The sequence below is a fragment of the Pleurodeles waltl genome, chromosome 8 (assembly GCF_031143425.1).
Source record: "Pleurodeles waltl isolate 20211129_DDA chromosome 8, aPleWal1.hap1.20221129, whole genome shotgun sequence".
NCBI lineage: Eukaryota > Metazoa > Chordata > Amphibia > Caudata > Salamandridae > Pleurodeles > Pleurodeles waltl.
In genome coordinates, this window is record NC_090447.1 from 1132340223 (window position 1) to 1132361765 (window position 21543).

General features: G+C 45.4%; 1 protein-coding gene across 4 annotated transcripts in view; it reads left to right on the forward strand.

Annotated features, from left to right (window-relative positions):
• The window catches only part of NAA16 (N-alpha-acetyltransferase 16, NatA auxiliary subunit), a 476406-nt gene that overhangs the window by 160370 nt on the left and 294493 nt on the right, over nt 1–21543 (forward strand). For 2 of the 4 annotated variants that reach the window (XM_069205334.1, XM_069205335.1), the window contains exon 8: nt 1854–2000. The exons of the other annotated variants lie outside the window; for them this stretch is intronic. In XM_069205334.1, coding sequence (XP_069061435.1) covers nt 1854–2000 — 147 coding nt within the window. The remainder of the gene's footprint in view (nt 1–1853; nt 2001–21543) is intronic. 4 annotated transcript variants of the gene reach the window in all.

Consider the following 21543-nt stretch of genomic DNA (forward strand, 5'->3'; position numbering starts at 1 on the left):
TGGAGAAGCAGAAGAAGCGCCCGAGTCTCACTCACATTGTGAGCTAGAGGTTCATATATGACACTGATACTTGGGTGACAATCTTCTTTTTTTTTTATTGTCCCTTCTTCGGGGAAAGATGAATGTGGAGCTTGTTTCCTCAGCAGACTGTAGCTCCACCCAAATGGAAATATATAATCTCCTCTTCTTGCGGTTCTAGAACTCCCACATTGGGCTCGTTTGCGGACACCACCCCCATAAATTGCAGATTAAAACTTCTACCATTAAACCCTGTGAAGAACGAGCCACTCCTGACCAGGAAAGTCAAGCTGGCTGTTTATTGCATTTCAACAAACAAAGGATGATATGTTTCGACCTCTATGTGTGACGTTCACATGACCCGTGGTCCATAACTTCCCATTAAAAAGATGTCATCAAGTCATACATTTAAACATAAACAAAAGACCCTACGTCAGATATGATACAAAAAAAAATGTGTGTAACCAATAATGTGTCACACTTCTCAAGCTTGCATCCCTTACCCTCAAAACAAAAAAACAAAGGATCCTATGGTCATCTGACTGCATTACTCTTCGATACAATGTATGTGACTGGTACCATCCGCTCTTAATCGCCCACCCATGCATAAGCATAACAATATTGATGATATAATGTATCAAAATAGATTCATAAACTGTAACAAGTCAAATGTGGGAGGGGCTACAGTCTTTCAAGATGTTGATACAGTGTACCAAGTGCTGATTAGCGGTAAGTGCCATAAAGCAGTTAAACACGTGACCATAGCCCGTCAGAGTTTGCAAGTAACGTTTACGGGAACCAAGGGTTGCAGTCACTCGCTGCAAGTCAGGAAAAAATTTTTTGGGCTATAGTAGCCAAAGATATGTTCCAGTGTCCTGATTAGTGGAATATTGATTTCAAATCCAAAATAATTAAGCACGAATAACACAAATTCCCTTAACCTCATATTTCACACACTCAGTGTATCAGGGCTCAAATCTTTCTAAAGTAGCCTAAAACAATGATGATCCAAGGACACGGTAACATAATAAAATGTTATTGAAAAATCAAAACTACCAAAGTAAAAGATAATATGAAACACTAGGCTCTTTCCATCTGACCCTCCTTTTATCCGTTCTTCGTCATTGTGTGATTCAAAATAATTCTGAAACGATATGTAGGAAATGATGAGTGTATAATCTACAACTAAACCCACATAAACCTTAGAGAAGACCGTGGTGTTAATGTATATAATTCACACCCCTAGGTAGATATTCCCATTTAGGTATAGGAAAAATAATAAACACAAGTATATCCAGAAGAAGACCTCATTCATCAAAGTGGGATGTTTTGCCTAGGTGTATCAATATCTCTTTGTCCACATTCATTCATTTTGGGGTCACACAATGGGCCTCCAGGATAAACTTGGATTCCCTTCTTTGTAATACGGTGACTCTATCACCACTCCTTGGTTTTTTAAGTACTGTCTTTGCCAAAATACCTAGCTTGTGTCCAGTCCCCTTCATTTATTTCTTCCAAATGTCTGGCTGTCCTGTAACTTGTTGGTGATGGCTCTCCAGAGCTCTAACGCCTGTTTTTTAACAGCAAATTCAGTAGACCCACCATACCGCATACTGCAAGGACTTGTCTCATAGATGACAAAGTCTGTTTTATAGGTGATATGTTTGGAAATATTCCTTTGTTTCTTGATTTACGATAAAGGGTACATCCCTTACATTCTTTCTGTGTTCACAAGCCTTATATTGTCTGCACCTTCAAAACCCTTCTCTTCTTTTAGCTAGTTTGTCTGTCTTGGTGTTAGACGACTATACGCTATGCAGTATTTCTCTGTTAAGTTATTGCAGGTCCAGACACTAACCAAGAGACTGTGTGCATCAAGAAGCAAGAAGGAATCTCCCCTGCATCAGAAGGCACCTTAAGACGACAACGACCGGCTGGTGGATCCTGCTGTCCCACGGACATTGAAAGGTTCTTCAACACAGGTGGTGGTTGTGTGGTCCTTTCCAGGTCCTACTAGTCTTGGGAGGCGGTGGGTCTTTGCTGCAGCCACTGAAATGGAACCACTGTGCACTGTGACTGTTGCTCTTAGCAAGGCTTGTTGACTCTTCCTACAGGAGATCTTCAAGCTCCAAGAAGCCCCAACTTCCACTCTGCAACTCCTGCAACATAGGACTCCTGCTTTGTTGCACTGCTGAGGCCTTTCTGCGAGTGCTGCCAGTGGGTCACTCGTGGGGTCTCCAGCGATTCCTCCTGGCTTTCCTTCCTGCTGAGGGGGCAGCCCTGATGCACCTCCTCCCCACCCCCCATCCAGGGTAGAGTCGTGTGGAGCTTGCTGGTCCCAAAAACCTGCCCGCTTCTCTGCAATGTCTTTTGCATTTGTCAGTGCTTGTTGGTGGTCCTGCTGACCACTGACCTTCCTGAAATCCAGCGACCGACATGGGACAGCTTGTGGGCAACTCCAAGGATCTCCTGCATCCCCTGGACTCCGCAACTGTCTGGACTTCTTCCTTCACCATCCTGTAGGAACTTAGGGGGTTATTACAACTTTGGAGGAGGTGTTAATCCGTCCCAAAAGTGACGGTAAAGTGACGGATATACCACCAGCCGTATTACGAGTCCATTATATCCTATGGAACTCGTAATACGGCTGGTGGTATATCCGTCACTTTACCGTCACTTTTGGGACGGATTAACACCTCCTCCAAATTTGTAATAACCCCCTTAATCTCTAGGAGTGTGGGCATTGCCTGCCTGTACTGCCTGGTCATATCCGAGTAGTCTGGACACTGTCCGCTTCCTTTTCAGGTGCTTCTCTTGTGGAATCCACCTTTGGGTTCCACCAACCTGGTCCACGTGTCCCTACAGCAGCTGGACAACCGAGGCTCCCATTGACTCCAGCGATGGGTTCCGACTTCACTTCTCACCTAAGCACCTGGGCTTCCTGGTGTAGGTACTCCACTTTCCTGGGTATCCACTGGTGGGGGCACTATCCAATCTTCCTTGTGCCTACTGGTTTCCTTGGGGGTCCCCTGAGAAGAGCACTGAATCCTGAAAATTCCAACTGCGGCGCTCGTGTGTTAGCCTCTGGGACACCCGGCCCGAATAACAACTCTGCCCCCGGGCGCCTGTGGGATTTCTGATACTTACCTCTGGTAATTTCTTACTCCTCCAGCACTTGCCATTGAAACACACTTATGAAAATAAGCCAGATACACTGTTCCAGAAATAAAATAAGAAAAAAATGAGTAAAGGGATACAAAGGAGTCCTAAATTTTAGGAGCAAGAAACCTCACACACCCAACTGGGTGTCATGCTTCATCATCGGAGTTGCTCCTCGTCAGTCTGGCGCTGCAATGTCTGACGGGCACCCCCGAAGGGGAGGGCTCTTTGCCGGAGATCTTTTCTCGATGATGCCAAGACCCCAAGAGTGAATTTGGAAAAAGGGAAATCTAGGAGAGTCACACTACAGGATAAAATTAGCTCACAATCCCGAAACCTAGGGTAACAAATTTATTAATCCATACAAGGGGTTGAGGCCAAGATTAAAAAACGATCAGGACAGTGAAACAGAGACAGTGGTCTGACACTCTATCCAAAAAGTATTGAGAAGAAGGGGAGGTGAACTTCCAACCATCCCTAACAGAGGGTCAACATGTTTCGCGTCTCTACGGTCCAGCCAGATCCACTGATGCTTCTTCAGGACCTAATGAATACATACTTCTCCTATAAGTAAGCTATAAAGACTACTAACATCTGAAATTATCAGTTATAATGTATCCAGTCACTTACACTCGTCCGACTATAAGCTCGAACGTACTATTCCTAAAAGCCACCCTGTAATAAAATAAACACAGGTCAATCAGAGGTAGCTGAATTAACAAATGTCTATGCTGTGATGATGTCATAGATTCATAACATCAGCAAGACGGTGTCAAACAGTGGGAAACACGGTGAAGGTGGCAGACGTGACACACGTGTGCATGCAAAAAAAAGGGGGGGGGTCAGCGTACCCTCCCTGTCGAGGAACGTGCTTCATGGGACCACATCGGCCGATGGCCGGGCGCAAAACACTCTAAGCATGAGTTAGAGTAATCAACAAACAACAATAAAGCCCACTATTGTGTGCAGTGATATAACTAGTTACACAAAATGGTAGTAAATTGGTAATGGGCTTGTACCCAGCAAGGTAATGTAATTGATCAAACCTGGAGTCCCCAGGAATAGGTAGATCTCAAAATCTACTGTCCAAATATATTTTTATAGAGAATAAGCTGGGTGGTCAACTCAGAAAAACTACTCATGGTAAGAATGGATCGGTATACAAGGAAAATATTTGTGATCTGAATTATTAATATTCAAAAAAGTTTTGCCCATTTCAAATGAGTCCATAAAACTCATGGGCGTAGTCATTGTCCCCATGAGATCAACTTGGTGTCCGTCATATGTTTTATAATTGCTGATTAAAACTAATAGCAGCCAAAAATACCCGGACGCCCATAAGACCCTCCGGTGTGCAGAGTTAGAAATAATCACTCTCAAACAGGAGATAGTGTTAAGAGAAGTTAAGGTAACCCCCCGAAACACATCCAACCAAACACACGCGTATAGTTTACAAGCGCGTTATGGATTGGGACTAGGGACGCCACGGCTCGTGTGGTTCTAAAAACCGGTTGGCCGGAAGTCGGCATGTCCTGTTGACGCTCGCATTACCTAGTAACCGAGCTCAACAACGGATGAAACTCAGTTCGTCATAACCGAGTGGTCATAATAGAAGGACTACCGTTCCCAAGGAGTAGAAATAAAGGAAGGACTTGCGCTAAAAATGAAAATGAAAAGCCCGAGTCCCCCAGCTGGCTATAAATTAATAGCAAGGTCGTATTGGTGGTACAATAAATAAAAGGGACTGCCATGTCAGGCAGAATATGGTTAAATCAAGCCCATAAAAACCGAAATAATGGAAAATTAATGTCAGTGGTATGGATAATAATGTCAAAGTGAAAGAGATGGCCTGTAATACTGTAGTGAATTAGCAAAAAAAAGGGGGAGATGACCCATGATTCAGCAATGGTCAATCAGCAAAATATTATCAGGCAATGTAAGATAAGGTGTGTAGAGATTACACACATGAGAGGCACAAAGGGACTAGTGTGCCAGACTAATCCAAGGAATGTCATCATTGAGTCCATTAGTATGAGTGTTCAATTTAAACACCCAACGCTGTTCTAGTTCAAATAGACATCTAGTATCCTTGTGTGGGCTAGTCTGGAGGACAACCCACAACATATCATCAGGGCCGTGCTTGACTTCCATATAGTGAATGCTCAATTTCGTTGTGATGCGGCCGCATCTGATATTGCTGCGATGCTCATTTACTCTTAGTTTAACTGCTCAAGAAGTCATACCCACATAGAGCAAACCACAAGGGAATGTGATCAGATAAACACAATTGCGAGTATTGCAATTAGTGTGTGTTAATAGGTGCCAAGAACCTATTGGTTCTAGATCAAGACTTCAAGCGTTTGGTTAAAGTACAAATGTTACAGTTCCCACATGGAAAAACAGAGTTTTTAATGGTATCATTTAAAATGGGCAACACTTTTTTGAATATTAATAATGTAGATCACGAATATTTTCCTTGTATACCGATCCATTCTTACCATGAGTTGTTTTTCTGAGTTGACCACCCAGCTTATTCTCTATAAAAATATATTTGGACAGTAGATTTTGAGATCTACGTATTCCTGGGGACTCGAGGTTTGATCAATTACATTACCTTGCTGGGTTCAAGCCTGTTACCAATTTAGTACCATTTTGTGTAACTAGGTATTTCATTGCACACGATAATGGGCTTTATTGTTGTTTGTTGATTACTCTACCTCATCCTTAGAGTGTTTTCCGCCCGGCCATCGGCCGATGTGGTCCCATGAAGCACGTTCCTCGACAGGGAGGGTAAGCTGCCCCCCCCCCCCTTTTTTTTTAATGCACACGTGTCATGTCTGCCACCTTCACCGTGTTTCCCACTGTTTGACACCGTCTTGCTGATGTTATGAATCTATGACATCATCACAGCATAGAAATTTGTTAATTCTGCTACCTCTTATTGATCTGTGTTTATTTTATTACAGGGTGACTTTTAGGAATAGTACGTTCGAGCTTATAGTCGGACGAGTGTAAGTGACTGGATACATTATAACTGATAATTTCAGATGTTAGTAGTCTTTATAGCTTACTTATAGGAGAAGTATGTAGTCATTAGGTCCTGAAGAAGCGTCGGTGGATCTGGCTGGACAGTAGAGACGCGAAACATGTTGACCCTCTGTTAGGGATGACTGGAAGTTCACCTCCCCTTCTTCTCAATATTTTTTGGATAGAGTGTCAGACCATTGTCTCTGTTTCACTCTCCTGATCGTTTTTTAATCTTGGCCTCAACCCCTTGTATGGATTAATAAATTTGTTACCCTAGGTTTCGGGATTGTGAGCTAATTTTATCCTGTAGTGTGACTCTCCTAGATTTCCCTTTTTCCAAACTCACTCTTGGGGTCTTGGCAAAATTGAGAAAAGATCTCCGGCAAAGAGCCCCCCTTCGGGGGGTGCCCGTCAGACATTGCAGCGCCGGTCTGACGAGGAGCAACTCCGATGATGAAGCATGACACCCAGTTGGGCGTGTGAGGTTTCTTGCTCCTAAAATTTAGGACTCCTTTGTATCCCTTTACTCATTTGTTTCTTATTTTATTTCTGGAACAGTGAATCTGGCTTATTTTCATAGTATTAGCATCAGGAGGATATACACTGGACTATTATCCCTCCCTATCCCTCTGTTTATTATTCTATTCAAACACACTTAACCTTGGTTGGGCACCTCCATTCTTATACCACTTTCTTAGTATATGGCTTGGTGCAGCGGTGGGATAAAACACTTGCTTTGCTTTACTACTTGGTCATCAATGACTTTCCATAAGAAAGATCAGTACTGAATGTTGGGTACATAATGCACTAGTAACTTCAGGTACTTATAAACTTTAGGCTTCGGTAGTCATGGGTCTACCATAGCCCTTTCTCCAAACTTCTTAAAAGTTTAGAACTGTAGAGTAGGGTAGATACACACTCACACTACTTTAGCACCATGCCTTTAGTTGAGGGAGCTGTCAAGTCTGCGGAGTCTAGGCATGCGGTTCTTAAGTTCCAGGAACTTAGCACCCCGTGTACAGCTAGGAAACTTAAGACCCCTAGCAATCCTACCAATTCTATACTCTTAGAGATAGTCACCCAGGATGATATCCAGAACCCTGAAAGGGAGAGGGAGTTAGATGAGGAAGGTGAACCCCCAATGCTGAAAAAGGAGGTACCCCAATACATCCTATGGCCACACTGGACCGGATCATGAGGATTTTGAAGAGGTCCTTGGACATGCAGGGGGTAGTACTGGTAGTACAGGGGGGATTTGTAGTACTAGGTCCACATTTTCTCTCTCTGGGTGGTCATAAGGGTCCGTATTAGGAGAAGCTCCACCTCATCTTCTCTTGCCTCAGCATCTTCTGCTGGGTCCATCTACTCTAGCTCAAAAGAGGGATCCTTAGTTAGGGGGTTTATCTTGCTGAAAGTTAGGAAAGCAAAATTCAAGTTGAAAAAGCAGCAGCTAGCTCTTGAGGGAGTGGCCTTAGAGGTGGAAAAGGAACGAAAGAATTTGGGGTTAGAACCCCATGGTGGCAGCATTAGAGAGTCCAGAGTCGGGGAAGGCCACTTTGATTCTAGGAATCTCAGCAGGATAGTCCCTCCTTGCAAGTCTGGAGATGAAATCCATAAGTGGATTACTGCTTTAGAGAGGGCATGTATAGACCAGAAGGTCCTTCAGAGGCAGTGGGCAGCTATCCTGTGGCTCTCCTTTGCAGACAAAAACAGAGACAAACTGTTGGTAGTTGTCTGCATCCTCTACTCTTAACTGCTAAGTCTTGAAAGAGGCTTTGATAGGTTTGGGCTCACAGCTGAGGAGTATATGATTAAGTTTGGGGAAATTTGGGAGGAGTCATCTCAAGCCTGGGTAGACTTTGTAGACTGTGCATTTGAGGCTCTGGAAGGCTGTTTACATGATAGTAATGTACATGACTATGAAGAGCTGGACAGTTTGATTATGAGAGAGCACATCTTTAACAACTGTGTCTCTGACAAACTGGACGAATACCTGGTGTACTATGATCTGACCTCTCCCTAAGAATTTGGAAAGAACTCAGACAAATGGGCTTGCACCAGGCTGGGTATGAAAACCCATGGAAGAAGAAAATAATGCTTCTAAGTCCCAGGAGAAGGATGGGGAAAACCTAAGGATAAGGAGAAATAGTCTTCTACAGGTCCACAAAATTCTTCTGTGGTTTGCCCATGTCCTTCTCCCCTTCTAAGAAGAAAGCCTGGTGTGTTTTTGTGAGGAAAAAGGCTGTAGGGCAGGTGATGGCAACTTTTGTAAGAAAAACACCAAGAGTAATACTACTCCCCCTAGCGCCCCTAGCAGTTGCAGTGGTAGTAGTGCCACAACCAAGGGTGTAGCTGGGTTCACCTTGGGTACTGCAGTGGACTCTAGCCTCGTTAGAGAAAGCACTGAGGTTGTCCTAATATCAGAGGGTGACATTGATCTGCCACTCTGGCTGGCTGCTCTCCTAGTTTGAGGAAATACAGGCAGCATTCCCTCATCAATGGTATTGAGGCAGAAGCTTACAGGGAGACAGGTGCAAGTGTCACCATGGTGACTGAAAAACTGGTGTCACCTGAGCAAATCCTTCTTGGGCAAAATGACCAAGTAAGCAATGCTGATAGCATCACAAAGTGCTACCCTATGGCAGTTACTTTAGCCGGAGGGGGAGGTGTTACTGGCCCTAAAAAGCTGTAATATCCTCTTCTATTCCTGTAGAATGTCTTATGGGTGATGATTTGGGGACTTCTGCCTGGGCTGAAGTGGAGTTGCAGGCTCATGCAGCATTGCTGGGCATCCCTGAGAATGCCTTTGAGGCTGCAAAAGCACAGGTCAGGAAGCAGGGAGATCAATGAGCATGTGAGCTCTGGAGTAATGGTCCAGCCAGCTCCCAAGAAAAGAGACAGGAATGGTAAAAAGCTACCCTCTACCAAGACCTCATGTGAACACCAGTCTCCTCAAGGAGATGATTTTGCCCCTTGGCAGGAGCCTGCACCAGAAGAGATTGGTCCTGACACGGCAGAGCTCTTGGGTGCAGGAGGCCCCTCCAGAGAGGAATTGAGTCTGGAGCAGAAATCTTTCCCCTCTCTTGAAGGCCTCCGACGCAAGATCCTGCAGAAGAGGCAGGGGATTTCTGTGGATCCCACAGGATCTACTGGGAGAATGTTCTCCTTCACTCTGAGGCTAGGGAACCCCAATCCTAGTGTTTCCAGGAGGTTGGTCGTACCTCAGAAGTTTAGGGAGTCGTTATTGGCCCTGGCATATGGTATTCCCCATGTAGGACATCTTGGGCAAAGCAGACTTGAGATAGACTTGTTTCATACTTTCATTGGCCCCACATGTCTGAAGACGCCAAGGTGTTTTGTTGCTCCTGTGTCACCTGCCAAGCCAGTGGCAAGCCAGGTGGCACTACAAAGCCCCCCCCCCCCCTTATTCCCACTACCTGTGGTTGGGGTTCCCTTTGAGAGGTTTGGGATTGACATTGTTGGTCCCCTTTACCCTCCTACAGCATCTGGGAACAGATTTATTTTGGTGGTTGTGGACCATGTCACCAAGTACCCAGAGGCCATTCGTCTTAAAACCACTATATCTCCTGCAGTGGCTAAGTCCCTCCTGGGAATCTTTTCCAGGGTGGGCTTACCTAAGGAGGTTGTATCCGACAGAGGTGCAAACTTCATGTCTGTATACCTTAAAGCAATGTGGAAGGAATGTGATGTAACCTACAAATTCACCACCCCTTATCATCAACAAGGAAATGGGTTGGTTGTAGGAGGCTGGTTCAGTTTATGGTGTACACCTATGGTGTAGCACCCAATACTGATTCCAGGTAACCCTTAGAGATAGTGAATAGGTGTCCAGATAGCAAACGCTCTCTAGAGGTAGCTGAGGCGAGCAGATAAACCTTACCCAGGAGGTATGTAAAGCATTTGCAATACCACAGAAGTCAGACAATAACGCACTCACATGAAAGAACCACACAAGTGTTGCACAAATAAAGGATACTTTATTACATCAGTACTACTAGAGTAGCATTGGTATATCTCCCTTCGGAGATATCTACACACAATAGGTACACAAAATAATCATCAGAAATAGCATAAAAGTATTCAGGGCCCTATGGGAGTGCTAAACCACATACTAAAAAAGTGAAATGTGAAATTGTGAACCCAACCAAGGTACGTGTGGTAGCTAGCTAGGGGCTGAGGGTATATAGAAACACCAGAAGTAAGTATGGTAAGTGCTCCCAGCGGCCAGGTGCAAGGTAGTTACCCACCCAGGCATCCCCTAGGCTAACACAGAGGGTAGTGGTTGGAGTTTGTGGAATTCAGGACCCTTCCCAGTGTACACCGAGGAAACCAGCAGAGAAGGAGGAGGACCTGGAAGCAGAGGGGAAAAGGGACTCCCTCCGAAGTCAGTGGAAGCCTCGGATTGACCAGCTGCTGTCACGACCTGTGGACGAATGTATGCTGTAACCACGAATGCTGGAACCACACATACCTAAACAAAGCGGTCGGAACAACTACCACGTTGTTACCACTAATGCCTTTACCACTCAAGCCTTTACAACGATTTTTCATTGTAAAAGCATGCCTAGTAAAGGCATGTGTGGTTCTAGCATGTGACCCCCTTCCCTCACCTGCCCTAAGGCCCAGAAGTACCCCACCCCTAATACTAAAACTAAAACTACTCTGACCCCCCACTCCGAAAACAAAACTACCCCGGATACCTCCCACTCACCCTGAGCCCTAAACCCTTCCACGACCTCCCCCACCCGCCCTAAAAACAACCGACCACCCCCCCCATTGCGCCCCCAAAAACAAAACTACCCCAGTCTCCCCACCCTCAAAAAACAAACTGCCCCGATCCCCACCCCTAAAAACCTAACTACCCTGATCCCCCCCGCCACCCACCGTCAAAGACCAAACTACCCCAATCCCCCCAAAAGAAAACTACCCCGCCCCACCCCAAAAACCTAACTACCCCAATCCCCCACCCCCAAAAACAAAAGAACCCTGACCCCCAACACCCCTCCACCCCAGTCCTAAAAACGGAACTACCCCGATCTCCCACCCCTAAAAACTAGAACTACCCGACCCCTCCACCCCCAAAAACCAAACTACCCCCAAAGCAAAAGTACCCCAACACCCACCAAAAGAAAACTACCCCAATCCCCTCCAGCCTGCCCCTAAATAACCTAACTACCTCGACCCCGACCCCCCACCCCTAAAAACTACCCTCCAACCCTGTCCCAGCCCCACTTACCTCCCCCAGATCTGCCTGTACAGCCTTGCAGGGTCTGCCTGCCAGCCTGTGCTGCTGCACACCCTAGACACTGTTCTGCCCTCCTGCTGCTGAACCTACCTCGAGCAGGGAAAGGCAGAACAAAGGATTTCCTGTAAGAGGGAGTTGTGACCCCATCTTCTCTAGAACTAGGTGTTGCTGATGAGCCTGACTCAGGCCAGAGAGGCAAGACAAAGGATTTCCTGCAAGGGAGAGGTTTGACCACCTCCCCCTGTGTATTAGGTGTCTAAGGGTTAGGGTGGGGTGGCCTCTGAGCACCACAAGACTGCTTTGAAGAGCACATTTGGTGCCGTCCTTGCATAATCCGGTTTGCACCATTGTAGCAACCCCCGGCTCCCACTCTGGCACAAAACCACACAAAGGGACGGGGAGTAACCTCACCCCCCTGTCCAGCTTCTCCCCTAGGGAGGTGCACAGAGCTCCTCCAGGTGGCTGCTTGAGTCTGCCATCTTGGAAGCAAGATGTGAAGACGTCCCTGGGAGCATCTGATTGGTTAGGCCAGATAGATGATGCCACTGATCCCCTCTGAAAAGGTGGGTCACTGCAGATAGTGACCAACCTCCTTTTTAGGATTAGTAGGGGCTCCCCTGAGGGTGGGTCCTCAGATTTGTTGAGCTAGACTCTACACGTGAACTCTCTGCTAGACTCTTCTGCTCCTAACCTCCTGAACCGCTGCTGGTCTGCCTTTAAGACAGGAGTCATGTCCATGGGGGTCTGCCTTTGGAAATGAAACAAGACTGTATCCAGTTGTGGAGGCTTCCACTGAAACATTGTTTCTGCAGCTTCTGCAAGATTTCTGAAACATCTGTTGATGTGCATCTTCCAGGGTCACAAGTACTCTGTGTGCACTAAGAAGCTAGAAGGAATCTCCCTTGAAGTGATTCTGCTGTCCCACGGACGTTGAAATGCTCTGCAACACAGATGATGGTTCTGTGGTCCTCTCCAGGTCCCACTAGTCTTCTGACCAACTTGGTAGGCGTTAGGCCTTTGCTGCAGCCCCTGGAATCGAACCTCAGTTCACAGTGACTGTTACTCTTACCAAGGCTTGTGACTCTTCCTCCAGGAGATCTTCAAGCTCCAAGAAGCCCCAGCCTCCAACACTTTGCATCTCCAAGTTCAGTTTCCACTCTGCAACTTCTGTGAAGTGGGACTCCTGCTTTGTTGTGCTGTGGAGGCCTCCCTGCGACTGCTGCCAGTGGGTCACTTGTGGAGGCTCCAACCATTCCCACTGGCTTTCCTTCCTGCTGAGGGTCAGCCCTGAACCTAACCCCACCCTCCATACCCTGCGGATTCCACCCCTCTCCCCAAAAGGGCCAAGTCGTGTGTACATTGCTGGTCCCTAAAAACTTGCAAACTGCTCGGCAACCTTTTTTGCATTTGCCAATGCTTGTTGGTGGTCCTGCTTGCCACTGACCCTCCTGCAATCCGGTGACTGACATGGGACAGCTTGTGGGTGACTCTAAGGATCTCCTGCATCCCTTGGGCTCCACAGCTGGACTTCTTCCTTCACAGACCTGCAGGACACTCCCCTCTAGGAGGGTGGGCATTGCCTACCTGGACATCTCTGAGTGGTCTGTACACTGTGCCTTTCCTTTCCAGGTTCTTCTGTTCCGAATCCACCAACCTGGTCCACGGTTTGCGACAGCAGCTGGACAACTGAGGCTCCCATTTACTCCAACTAAGGTTTCCGACTTCACTTTACCCGTATGCACCTGGTCTCCATGGTGTAAGTACTCCACTTCTCTGGGTATCCACAGGTGGGGGATTGGGTGGGGGTGGTATTGGGTGTTGCACTATCCAACCTTCCTTGTGCCAACTGGTTTCCTCAGGGTCCTCTGGGAGGGGTCCTGAATCCTGCAAATTCCAACCGTGGCCTTCCTGTGTTAGTCTATGGGAAACCTGGCTCGATAGCAACCCTGCAGCCAGGAGTCTTTTAGATTTCTGATACTTACCTCTGGTAATTCCTGTCTCCCCCAGCCCTTCGGATTCTAACACACTAACCTTGGTTGGGCACCTCCATTCTTATATCACTTTCTTAGTATACGAGTCCCTTCCCCATAGGGTCCTGTATATTTCAGTGTTTTTCCTGATTGTTTCCAAGTATATTTTCTGCATTTTGTGTGTAGATTTCTCCAACTCGAGCTGTACCAACGTTAGGGTAGTTCTACTGTTATAATAAAGAATACTTTATTTTTGTAGCACTTGGTGTGGTTCTTTCTCGTGTGAACATCACTGACTGACTACTGTGGTGTTGTAAGTGCTTTACACTCCTCCTTGATAAGCCTGAGCTTCTCTCCACAGATACCCCTGGAGAGGTTTGGTTATCTAGGCACCAAAACAGTATCACTAAGGGTTGCCTGGACTCAGTAGAAGGTGCCACACTATAGGTGCACACCATAAACTGAGCCAGCCTCCTGCACTCTGTAGCTGAAGGGGATGGTCGGTAGTCCTTCCTGCTCAATTTCTCAAGCAGTACCCCTGAAGTGCCATCCATCAAACTGGATCACATGGGAAAAGTAGAAGCTGGAGGGTCTGGGCGGGTGTTGCTGCCCAACATCTTTATTAGCGGTGCACTTCTTTGACAAAAAAGACATGTAGAGCTATCATACAGAGACACAAAATCCATCAGTAAGAGGGCCTCTTATCCAAGCATTTTGAAAAACACATGTACGTCTGACCTACCACTGAATTTTTCAGAAAGGAGATTGCACATTACCACTGAGGGCATCCCTATTGATCATCACATAGAAGGCTAGAAAGGAAGTGTGCAAATCTCTCAGTGAGTTCAAGAAATACTGTACTTTCTTTATGAATCAACACAAGTAGATGAAAGCACCACTAGCTGCTAGTACAGATGGATGTTTGAGAAATATATTGCTGAAGCACAAGAGTAATTTCTTCAGTACTTGAAGTTCTTTGTGAGCCATTTTCTAGAAAGATACAGAACTGAAGTGGATGCTTTATAGCAGCTGTGGATGAATATTCGTGAATCAATGCTGCCCTAGGTTTTCCCCGCATCCTTTTTGGATCCTTGCTGTTGATCTGAGGTGTTGGCTATTTAGTTTAGATTGCTTTTATTACGTGGGGTTAGCTGGTAGTTTGAGAGGTGGGGAAGATTTGGGGTGAGGATTTAAGTTTAGGGATGTACCCTGCAAGTTGGTGGTGGTGGGTGATATTTGTGGGGGTGTTGACTCAAGTTCTGAGGGCCAAGCTCAGAATGGTAAATTACTTGGAGGAAATGATAATGGTGACGGAAACTTATTCAGCATATGTGATCATTGGTGCTACACCTTCACAACATGTCTAGGATTATCAGCTTGAGTGTTAGGAGGCTCTACTACTTAGAGAGATCATCAGATTACTGAAAGAGAGCACTACATGCTTACGTTAAGAAACAATTTACTTCAAGAGTGAAGAAAGCTCTAACCGCTGGGTTTACCCAGACAGTTTTGCCTCAGATTAATCCAAGAGATTTGGAGTTGAAATGATATGTGCAAAAGGGTTTGATTGGTAAGTGCTGACTGTATAAGATGACAATAGTGGCAGTTGCAAAGTTGAAGTAGTAGAGAGAGTCTCCCAAGACCATATAAGTAGCCAATAATCTACATGCTCAATAAGGGGTCAGCAACCTTTCTTACATGCCACCTCATCATTTCTGAAATTTTAAAACACATTAAACAGGAGCTGGTCATTGGGAGTGATGAGTACAGTAACAGGTCAGAAAATTGCACACAACATGGATCTGAGAACGGCTGCTACCTTTTCCCATGGTTCCTCTTTTATTTTTATTTTAATTCATCTTCCTCAAATAGTTTTCTTGGCTTCACCACTTCCTAATAGGCAACTCTTACAGGAATTCAACAGTTGAAAAGGTCATAGCAAGAAGTATCCTTTCTGATCACTGGCCTTTTCAACTTAAACCGAACTTAATCACAGCTTTCCATCTGCACAGTCATGAAAGGACAGTCCTAAAATGTTTGGCATAAAGCTCTTGCTGTGGGACCAGAAGTGAGGTTGATAATGGTAAACCGGAGCTCATGCTTCATAGGGTGAGCAAAAAGTTTCCAGTGGGGGGAATAAGGTGGGCATACTCCCACTATCTATAGCTGTTATCAGATATATTATATAACTGAGCCTAGCAAATCAGTCCACAACTGATTTTTGTAAAGATTTCCATCACTCCCTTCTTAGAGGAACTGGCATCATTGACTCCTCAATCTAGCTAATTGATCACTCCCAAGTGCCAGAACTGACCCTGCTGAACAGGCTGATAGACTTACATACACCTATCCACCGAGAGGACGTTGTTCGGCAATTAACAAATAGAAGTCAGGGAGAACTCTTGGCCCGTTTGGCTTTACAGCTATAGAAAACAATATATTTTGTGCCTGTACACTAGCAAACCACCTATGTTCTGGTTGTTTGCAACCACCTTAAATGGGCTTCCCTGTAGGCTAGTCATAACCATTGATAGCCTCCCTGAAACTGTATGAATGCTTTAACAAAGGGATTATTTTGACCTTTTCAAAGGGGTTTTCTTCTGATTGCTGTTCTTTGAGGATTTTGATTGGCCATGCTGTCAACCAGTTAAATAGATTTCTTTGTCAGACCCATTCTAATTGGGTGGCACAGTAGCACTATGACAGTGACGATTACAACCAAGACTTAGAAACGGTTTCCTTTTCACACTAGGAATCTTTCAGTTCCATACATCTTTGAATCTTGGCTCTGGGGAAGTTGTGTGGGGTAGAAGGGTCCAGATTGGGCATGTGGGAAGGAAATTTATTTGAGGTCTAGAGTTAGATTGAATTTCTTTTTTCTCATTTGTATCTGGAAAATTCTAATGAAAAAATTAGGTCTAAATTTTAGTAAACTCTCTAATTTCATCTTCAAGCCCAATGAGGATCTAAGTAATACCTCCATACAGTTCCACTTATATAATAAGTTCAGCAACGTAACTAATGCACCATTCTGCTTCTCTCATGTCCACAAATGGATACAGAAACATTGGCTTGCTTGAAAGGTAGGAAAACTAAAATCATTCTAATGGGGGATAGCTAGCCTCTAATCCACTTGTTTTTTCGTGGCCTGGATCCTTTGGTTTCCTATTCCCGTCCCATCCCCCACACTGAGGCCCCAACAACAAGTGACTTCTCCTGAACTGCAGGTTTTAATGTTCTATATCAAACTTACCTTCATATACAAAAACAGTGTTCTTTACTGGTCTTCTTTCTGCCACTTTCTTTGTTATCAGGCATCCTTCCTCTTCACATCTCAGAAAATTGCCACAATCCTAGCCGTTTTGATTTTGGCCTTGATGTTTGCAGCAGACTGTACATCAGTCTTCTTGCTATACAATTTATAAACTCCAAAAAGTCCAAAATCATGCCACACATCTAATGCTCTGCATGAACTGCTTTGATTCTATCCCTCCACTGGGTCTCTGTGAAGGGAAGGGTGAACTTTAAAGTCTTCTGCCTAATTAATAAAGCCTGATGTGTCAAATCAAGAAGGCTAAGATCCATGTACCAGTATTTTACAATCTGATCGTTCCACTAGAAGAAGTGTCTTGGAAGTTCCCTTTACGTACAAGAATCATTGCTTTAAAACTCCCTCCCATCACTTCTTAGATTGGAAAATTGCATTCTCAGATTGAGACTTCCCTAATAACTTACCTGACCCATAATGCTCCAAAGCTGCCACTACTGATATATGTGTGTATATATATATATATATATACACACACACACACACAATGATTACAAGAACTTTATAGTTAGGTGCACTACCCACTCAAAACGATAGAAATTCAGCAGTTATGTTATGAAACTATAATTGCTGAATTTCTATGGTTTTTTGTGCGTAAAATGTGAACCTACTAAATTATCCCTGTAACCTTTGTTCTTTTCAGTGAAATTCTATGTGTTTTTTAACATAAAGTAATATATAAATATCGTATGTTAATACAACCACTACCACGCACGTCCTTTGGCCTTGCAGGATGGGGGTTGGCCGCAGGGCCTGGCGCCAAACCCACTCCTTGCACACAACTCAATGCTGGCGAACGGCATTTGGCCGTGCACGGCAGGGATAGGGTGTATGAGGATTTTTCTCTCTCCATTGGGCTTCGGATCTACAGTTCCCCGCAGATCCTCCTTGAGTACCCACAGTTCCACGAAAGATCCGCGTCAATAGATATCTATATTCTTTTCCTTCAGTAACTTTGAAACTGTTGAACAGATTTACACCAAATCCAAAAACACGATCTGCGGACCAAGATCAAGCTTCTTGCCAAATTTGGTCTAATTCCGTTCAGTGGTTCGGGCTGTAGCTGTGTATAAAGATTGCAAAATACTCAGGGGAATGGTGAAAAACTTTTTTGTGACACCCCCCTTTTCTCACCCCCTGCTTGACTAATCACCCCAAAACTTTCCAGACAGCAGCTGAAGTAACTGGTGCACTAGTTTTGAATATTTCGTTAAGATTCGTCAAACTGTACTAAAGTTATTAGCAAAACAAAAAACTCTTCTTCTGTGGGAAAAGTTGGTCCTAACTTTAAGTACCTACTGACTATTGCCAGTAGGTTAAAAAACGTATATGTATCATATTAGGCAGATATATAAGGCTGCTTGTTCACTCTTAAACTGAATGGGCTGCAACAATTCATCATATAAGAGTACTGGATATTGGTTACATTGAAAAGGGTCCACATTGGCTAGTTGGAAATGCTCACTAAGTAAAGATGCTCATCAAGCCACAATTCTCCAAACTTATGTTAAAGGGTGAAAGGCTTGAATTGCAAATCATTGGAGATGATGCTGTCACCCTGTAGGAAAATGCTTGTTTTTCACATCCTGTTCGAATGCTATAATCCCTCCCTGGGAAGGGCACTACTCTAAAGACCTCTCAGTGCCTAGGCTCCCTTTATTTTTATTTTTTTTGTAAACAAATGTTGTTGAATTTTTGCTTAGTCACATTGTACAACAACTTCCAAATCACTTATGGATATTATATGCAACAAGAAAATGCGACTGGTATCTTAACTAGACGTATGCTCTGCCACATTCTAACCTCCTTGAACTCCCTCCCTCCCTATGTAGCGATATTACCATGGCTACGCAGTTCAGTGGTATTCCTTCCCTTATTCTTGGTGGATCACAAGTATTATCTATACATTCATGTCATGGCTGTGGCGACTAGATGTGTGACTCTGGTATTGCCATTAGGTGGTTCATCTGCAGTGCCTAAGGAGGGGTAGCAGCGGGTGAGTACACTGGTGACCCCGGTGGTGATTACTGTTCAGGCTCCTTCAGGCAGTCCTCTAATAACTCCCAGGCCTGAACTCCCTCCTGGGACCCCCGTTCCCTCCTGTCTTCACACATCAAGACCTATCCCTCATATCCCTCCCATCTTTCCAGCTCCCTTCTCCAGCCAATGAATCTAGATCTTTTAGGGGGCTTCTAGTTGCTGGTTATTTCCCGCTTTGCTAGAACATACGCTGTGTCTTCAAATCTGCTGGTAACCATGGTTTTGGAAGTGTGTAGTAGCCAGTACAATGAACAATAGCCGGGGAGCATTTGACTTCCCTCAATATAACATCTGCTACTGTTGTAGTCACCTTTTCCCAATAGTCAGACAATGATGAGCAGGCCCAAAGCATATGTAGGAGGTCAGCTCCTCCTACCCCGCATCGCAGAGATATCACCCCAGTTGTGTGGAAATATTTTTTGATGCTTCCAGGGTTCATATACCCTCTTTGAAATATATAGAAATTGATGAATTTAAATCAGGAATTTCCAGACACTTTTGGTGCTCTTTGTAGTATAGATTTCCATTCTCCTTCAGGTATGGGGATCTATAAATCCTCCTCCTAATGGGTTCCTAGGCTGAAGCATATCATTCCTTATTGCCCTAAAAAAGGAAAGTTACTGCTTTAATGGTGCTTGAGGACAGGACACCAAAATGACATGCTTTATGAGGTTGTGGTTCTCGCAGGCCAGTTCCCCAGTGTTTGAGGAGTGCCATCGTAACTGCCATGTGTAGGAGGAAGTGGCCCTGTGGTAGGTCAAACTCCATTTGAAATTCATTGAATGGGAGGAGCCCTCCGTCTCAGAATAAGACACCCGCTGTAACCCAATCTCCTATGCCCCCCAGTCGCCCACATGAGGCAATTTTTCTAGCATAGTCATAGGTATGTTAGGAGAGAAGAGAGTACTTGTGCACGTATTTTGGTGGCATCTATACAAGCATTTCTGCATGACTCAGAATTCCTGGGTGTTAGTGGCTGGTTTTCAGCAGCACCCCTATCAATTAGGGAGATCCGAGACGAACGGCCCTATTTCGCGTCGGACTGAGTGAGTCTCCTTGGGGCACTCCGCAGCAAGTGTCTTGGTAGTCTGACCCTCTGTGTTCTTCTGGTGAGGAAGGACCTCATACAGTTCAGGGCTTTGTCTCGGGTGCCGGCATTGTGTAGTCTCTCGCAGCGGGTGGAGTGGGAGACTGTGCCAAATGCGGCTGAGAGGTCAAGGAGGATGAGTGCAGTCGTGCCTCCGCAGTCCAGTATGATGTGTATGTTGTCGGTGGTTGCTAAGAGTGTGGTTTTGGTGCTGTGGTTGCTTCCGAATCCGGACTGGGATGGGTCTAGGCTATAGTTTGTCTTGAGGAATTCAGTGAGTTGCTGGTTGTCGGCTTTCTCTGTTACCATGGTTGGGCAAGGGAGCTGAGAGAAGGACCTGTAGTTTTTGAGCTCCCTAGGGTTGGTGGTGGATTTCTTGAGTAGCATGCCGATTTTGGCGTGTTTCCAGACTGGGGGGGGGAATGTGACGGTCTGCAGGGATCGGTTGATGGTCCTGCAGAGCTCCGGTGCACTAGTGGTGCTGGCCAGTTGAGGATGTGATGAGGGCATGGATCCGAGGGTGCTCCCGAGTGAATGGAGTTAATCAGTCTTTGGGTGTCCTCTATGGTGATAGAGTCCAGGAGTTCACTATCTGGTGAGATGCTAGGTCAGTGGTGGTGGGCGGTGCTGGCGGGATTTGGTTCCGGAAGCCTTTGTAGATGTTCTGGATCTTAAGGGGAAAGAAGGTGGCAAGGTTGTTGCAGAGGTCTTGGGAGGGAGAGTTGGATGAGGTGTCTGCCCAGGGGTCTGTGAACTCTTTGTCGATGGCGAAGAGCTCTTTGCTGTTGTGAGCGCTGGTGTTGAGGCGTGCTTGAAAAGACGCTTTTTTAGTGGCTCTGATGTTCTGGTGGCATGTGTTGACTGCATTTTTGTAGGCTGTGTGGTCTTCGGTTGATTTGCTGGTCCTCCATTTATGTCCCAGTCATCTGCAGGAGTGCTTAGATTCCTGTAGTTCTGCTGTGAACCACTTTAGAGTTTTGCTCTGTTGAAACCCTGCAGTTTTCTTTAGGGGGGCTGCATCGTTGGCGCAGTTTGAGAGCCAGCGGTGTATGTTGCTAGTGGCTTCATTTGCGCCTGCTGTGTCCGGTGGGAGGGAGTGGTTGGGAGCATTGGTGAACTGTACTTCTGTGACTTTGCCCCAGTGTCTGGAGTGGGGAAAGGGGCTTTAGTGGTGTGTGTTGTTCTTAGTGTAGGTAAAGTGGATGCACTTGTTGTCGGTCCAGTGGTGTTCGGAGGTATGGGAGATGGTGATGTTGTCCACTGCTGAGAAAACTGGGTTGAGAATGTGTCTGTGTAGGAAGCTGGCCTGGTGTGTGTGGTGGGTACCTAAGGTACTTAACACCTTATACCAAATCCAGGTATCCCCTCTTAGTGAAGTGCAGTTAGTGTCTAGAAGCCAGGCTCTCCAAAGGTAGCTGTGGATGAGCAGCCAAGGCCTGTCCAGGAGACATGCAAAGCTCATGCAAAACCACTATAGTCACACAGCACTTGCAAACATGAAAGAAAACACTCAGTTGTCCAAAAATAAAGGTACTTTATTTTTCGTTACACAATACCTATAAAATACTTGAAGGGCAGCCCTCCAGTAGAAGGTAAGTAATACACTAATTATATACACTAGTAAACATTAACAGGCACAGAAGAGGTT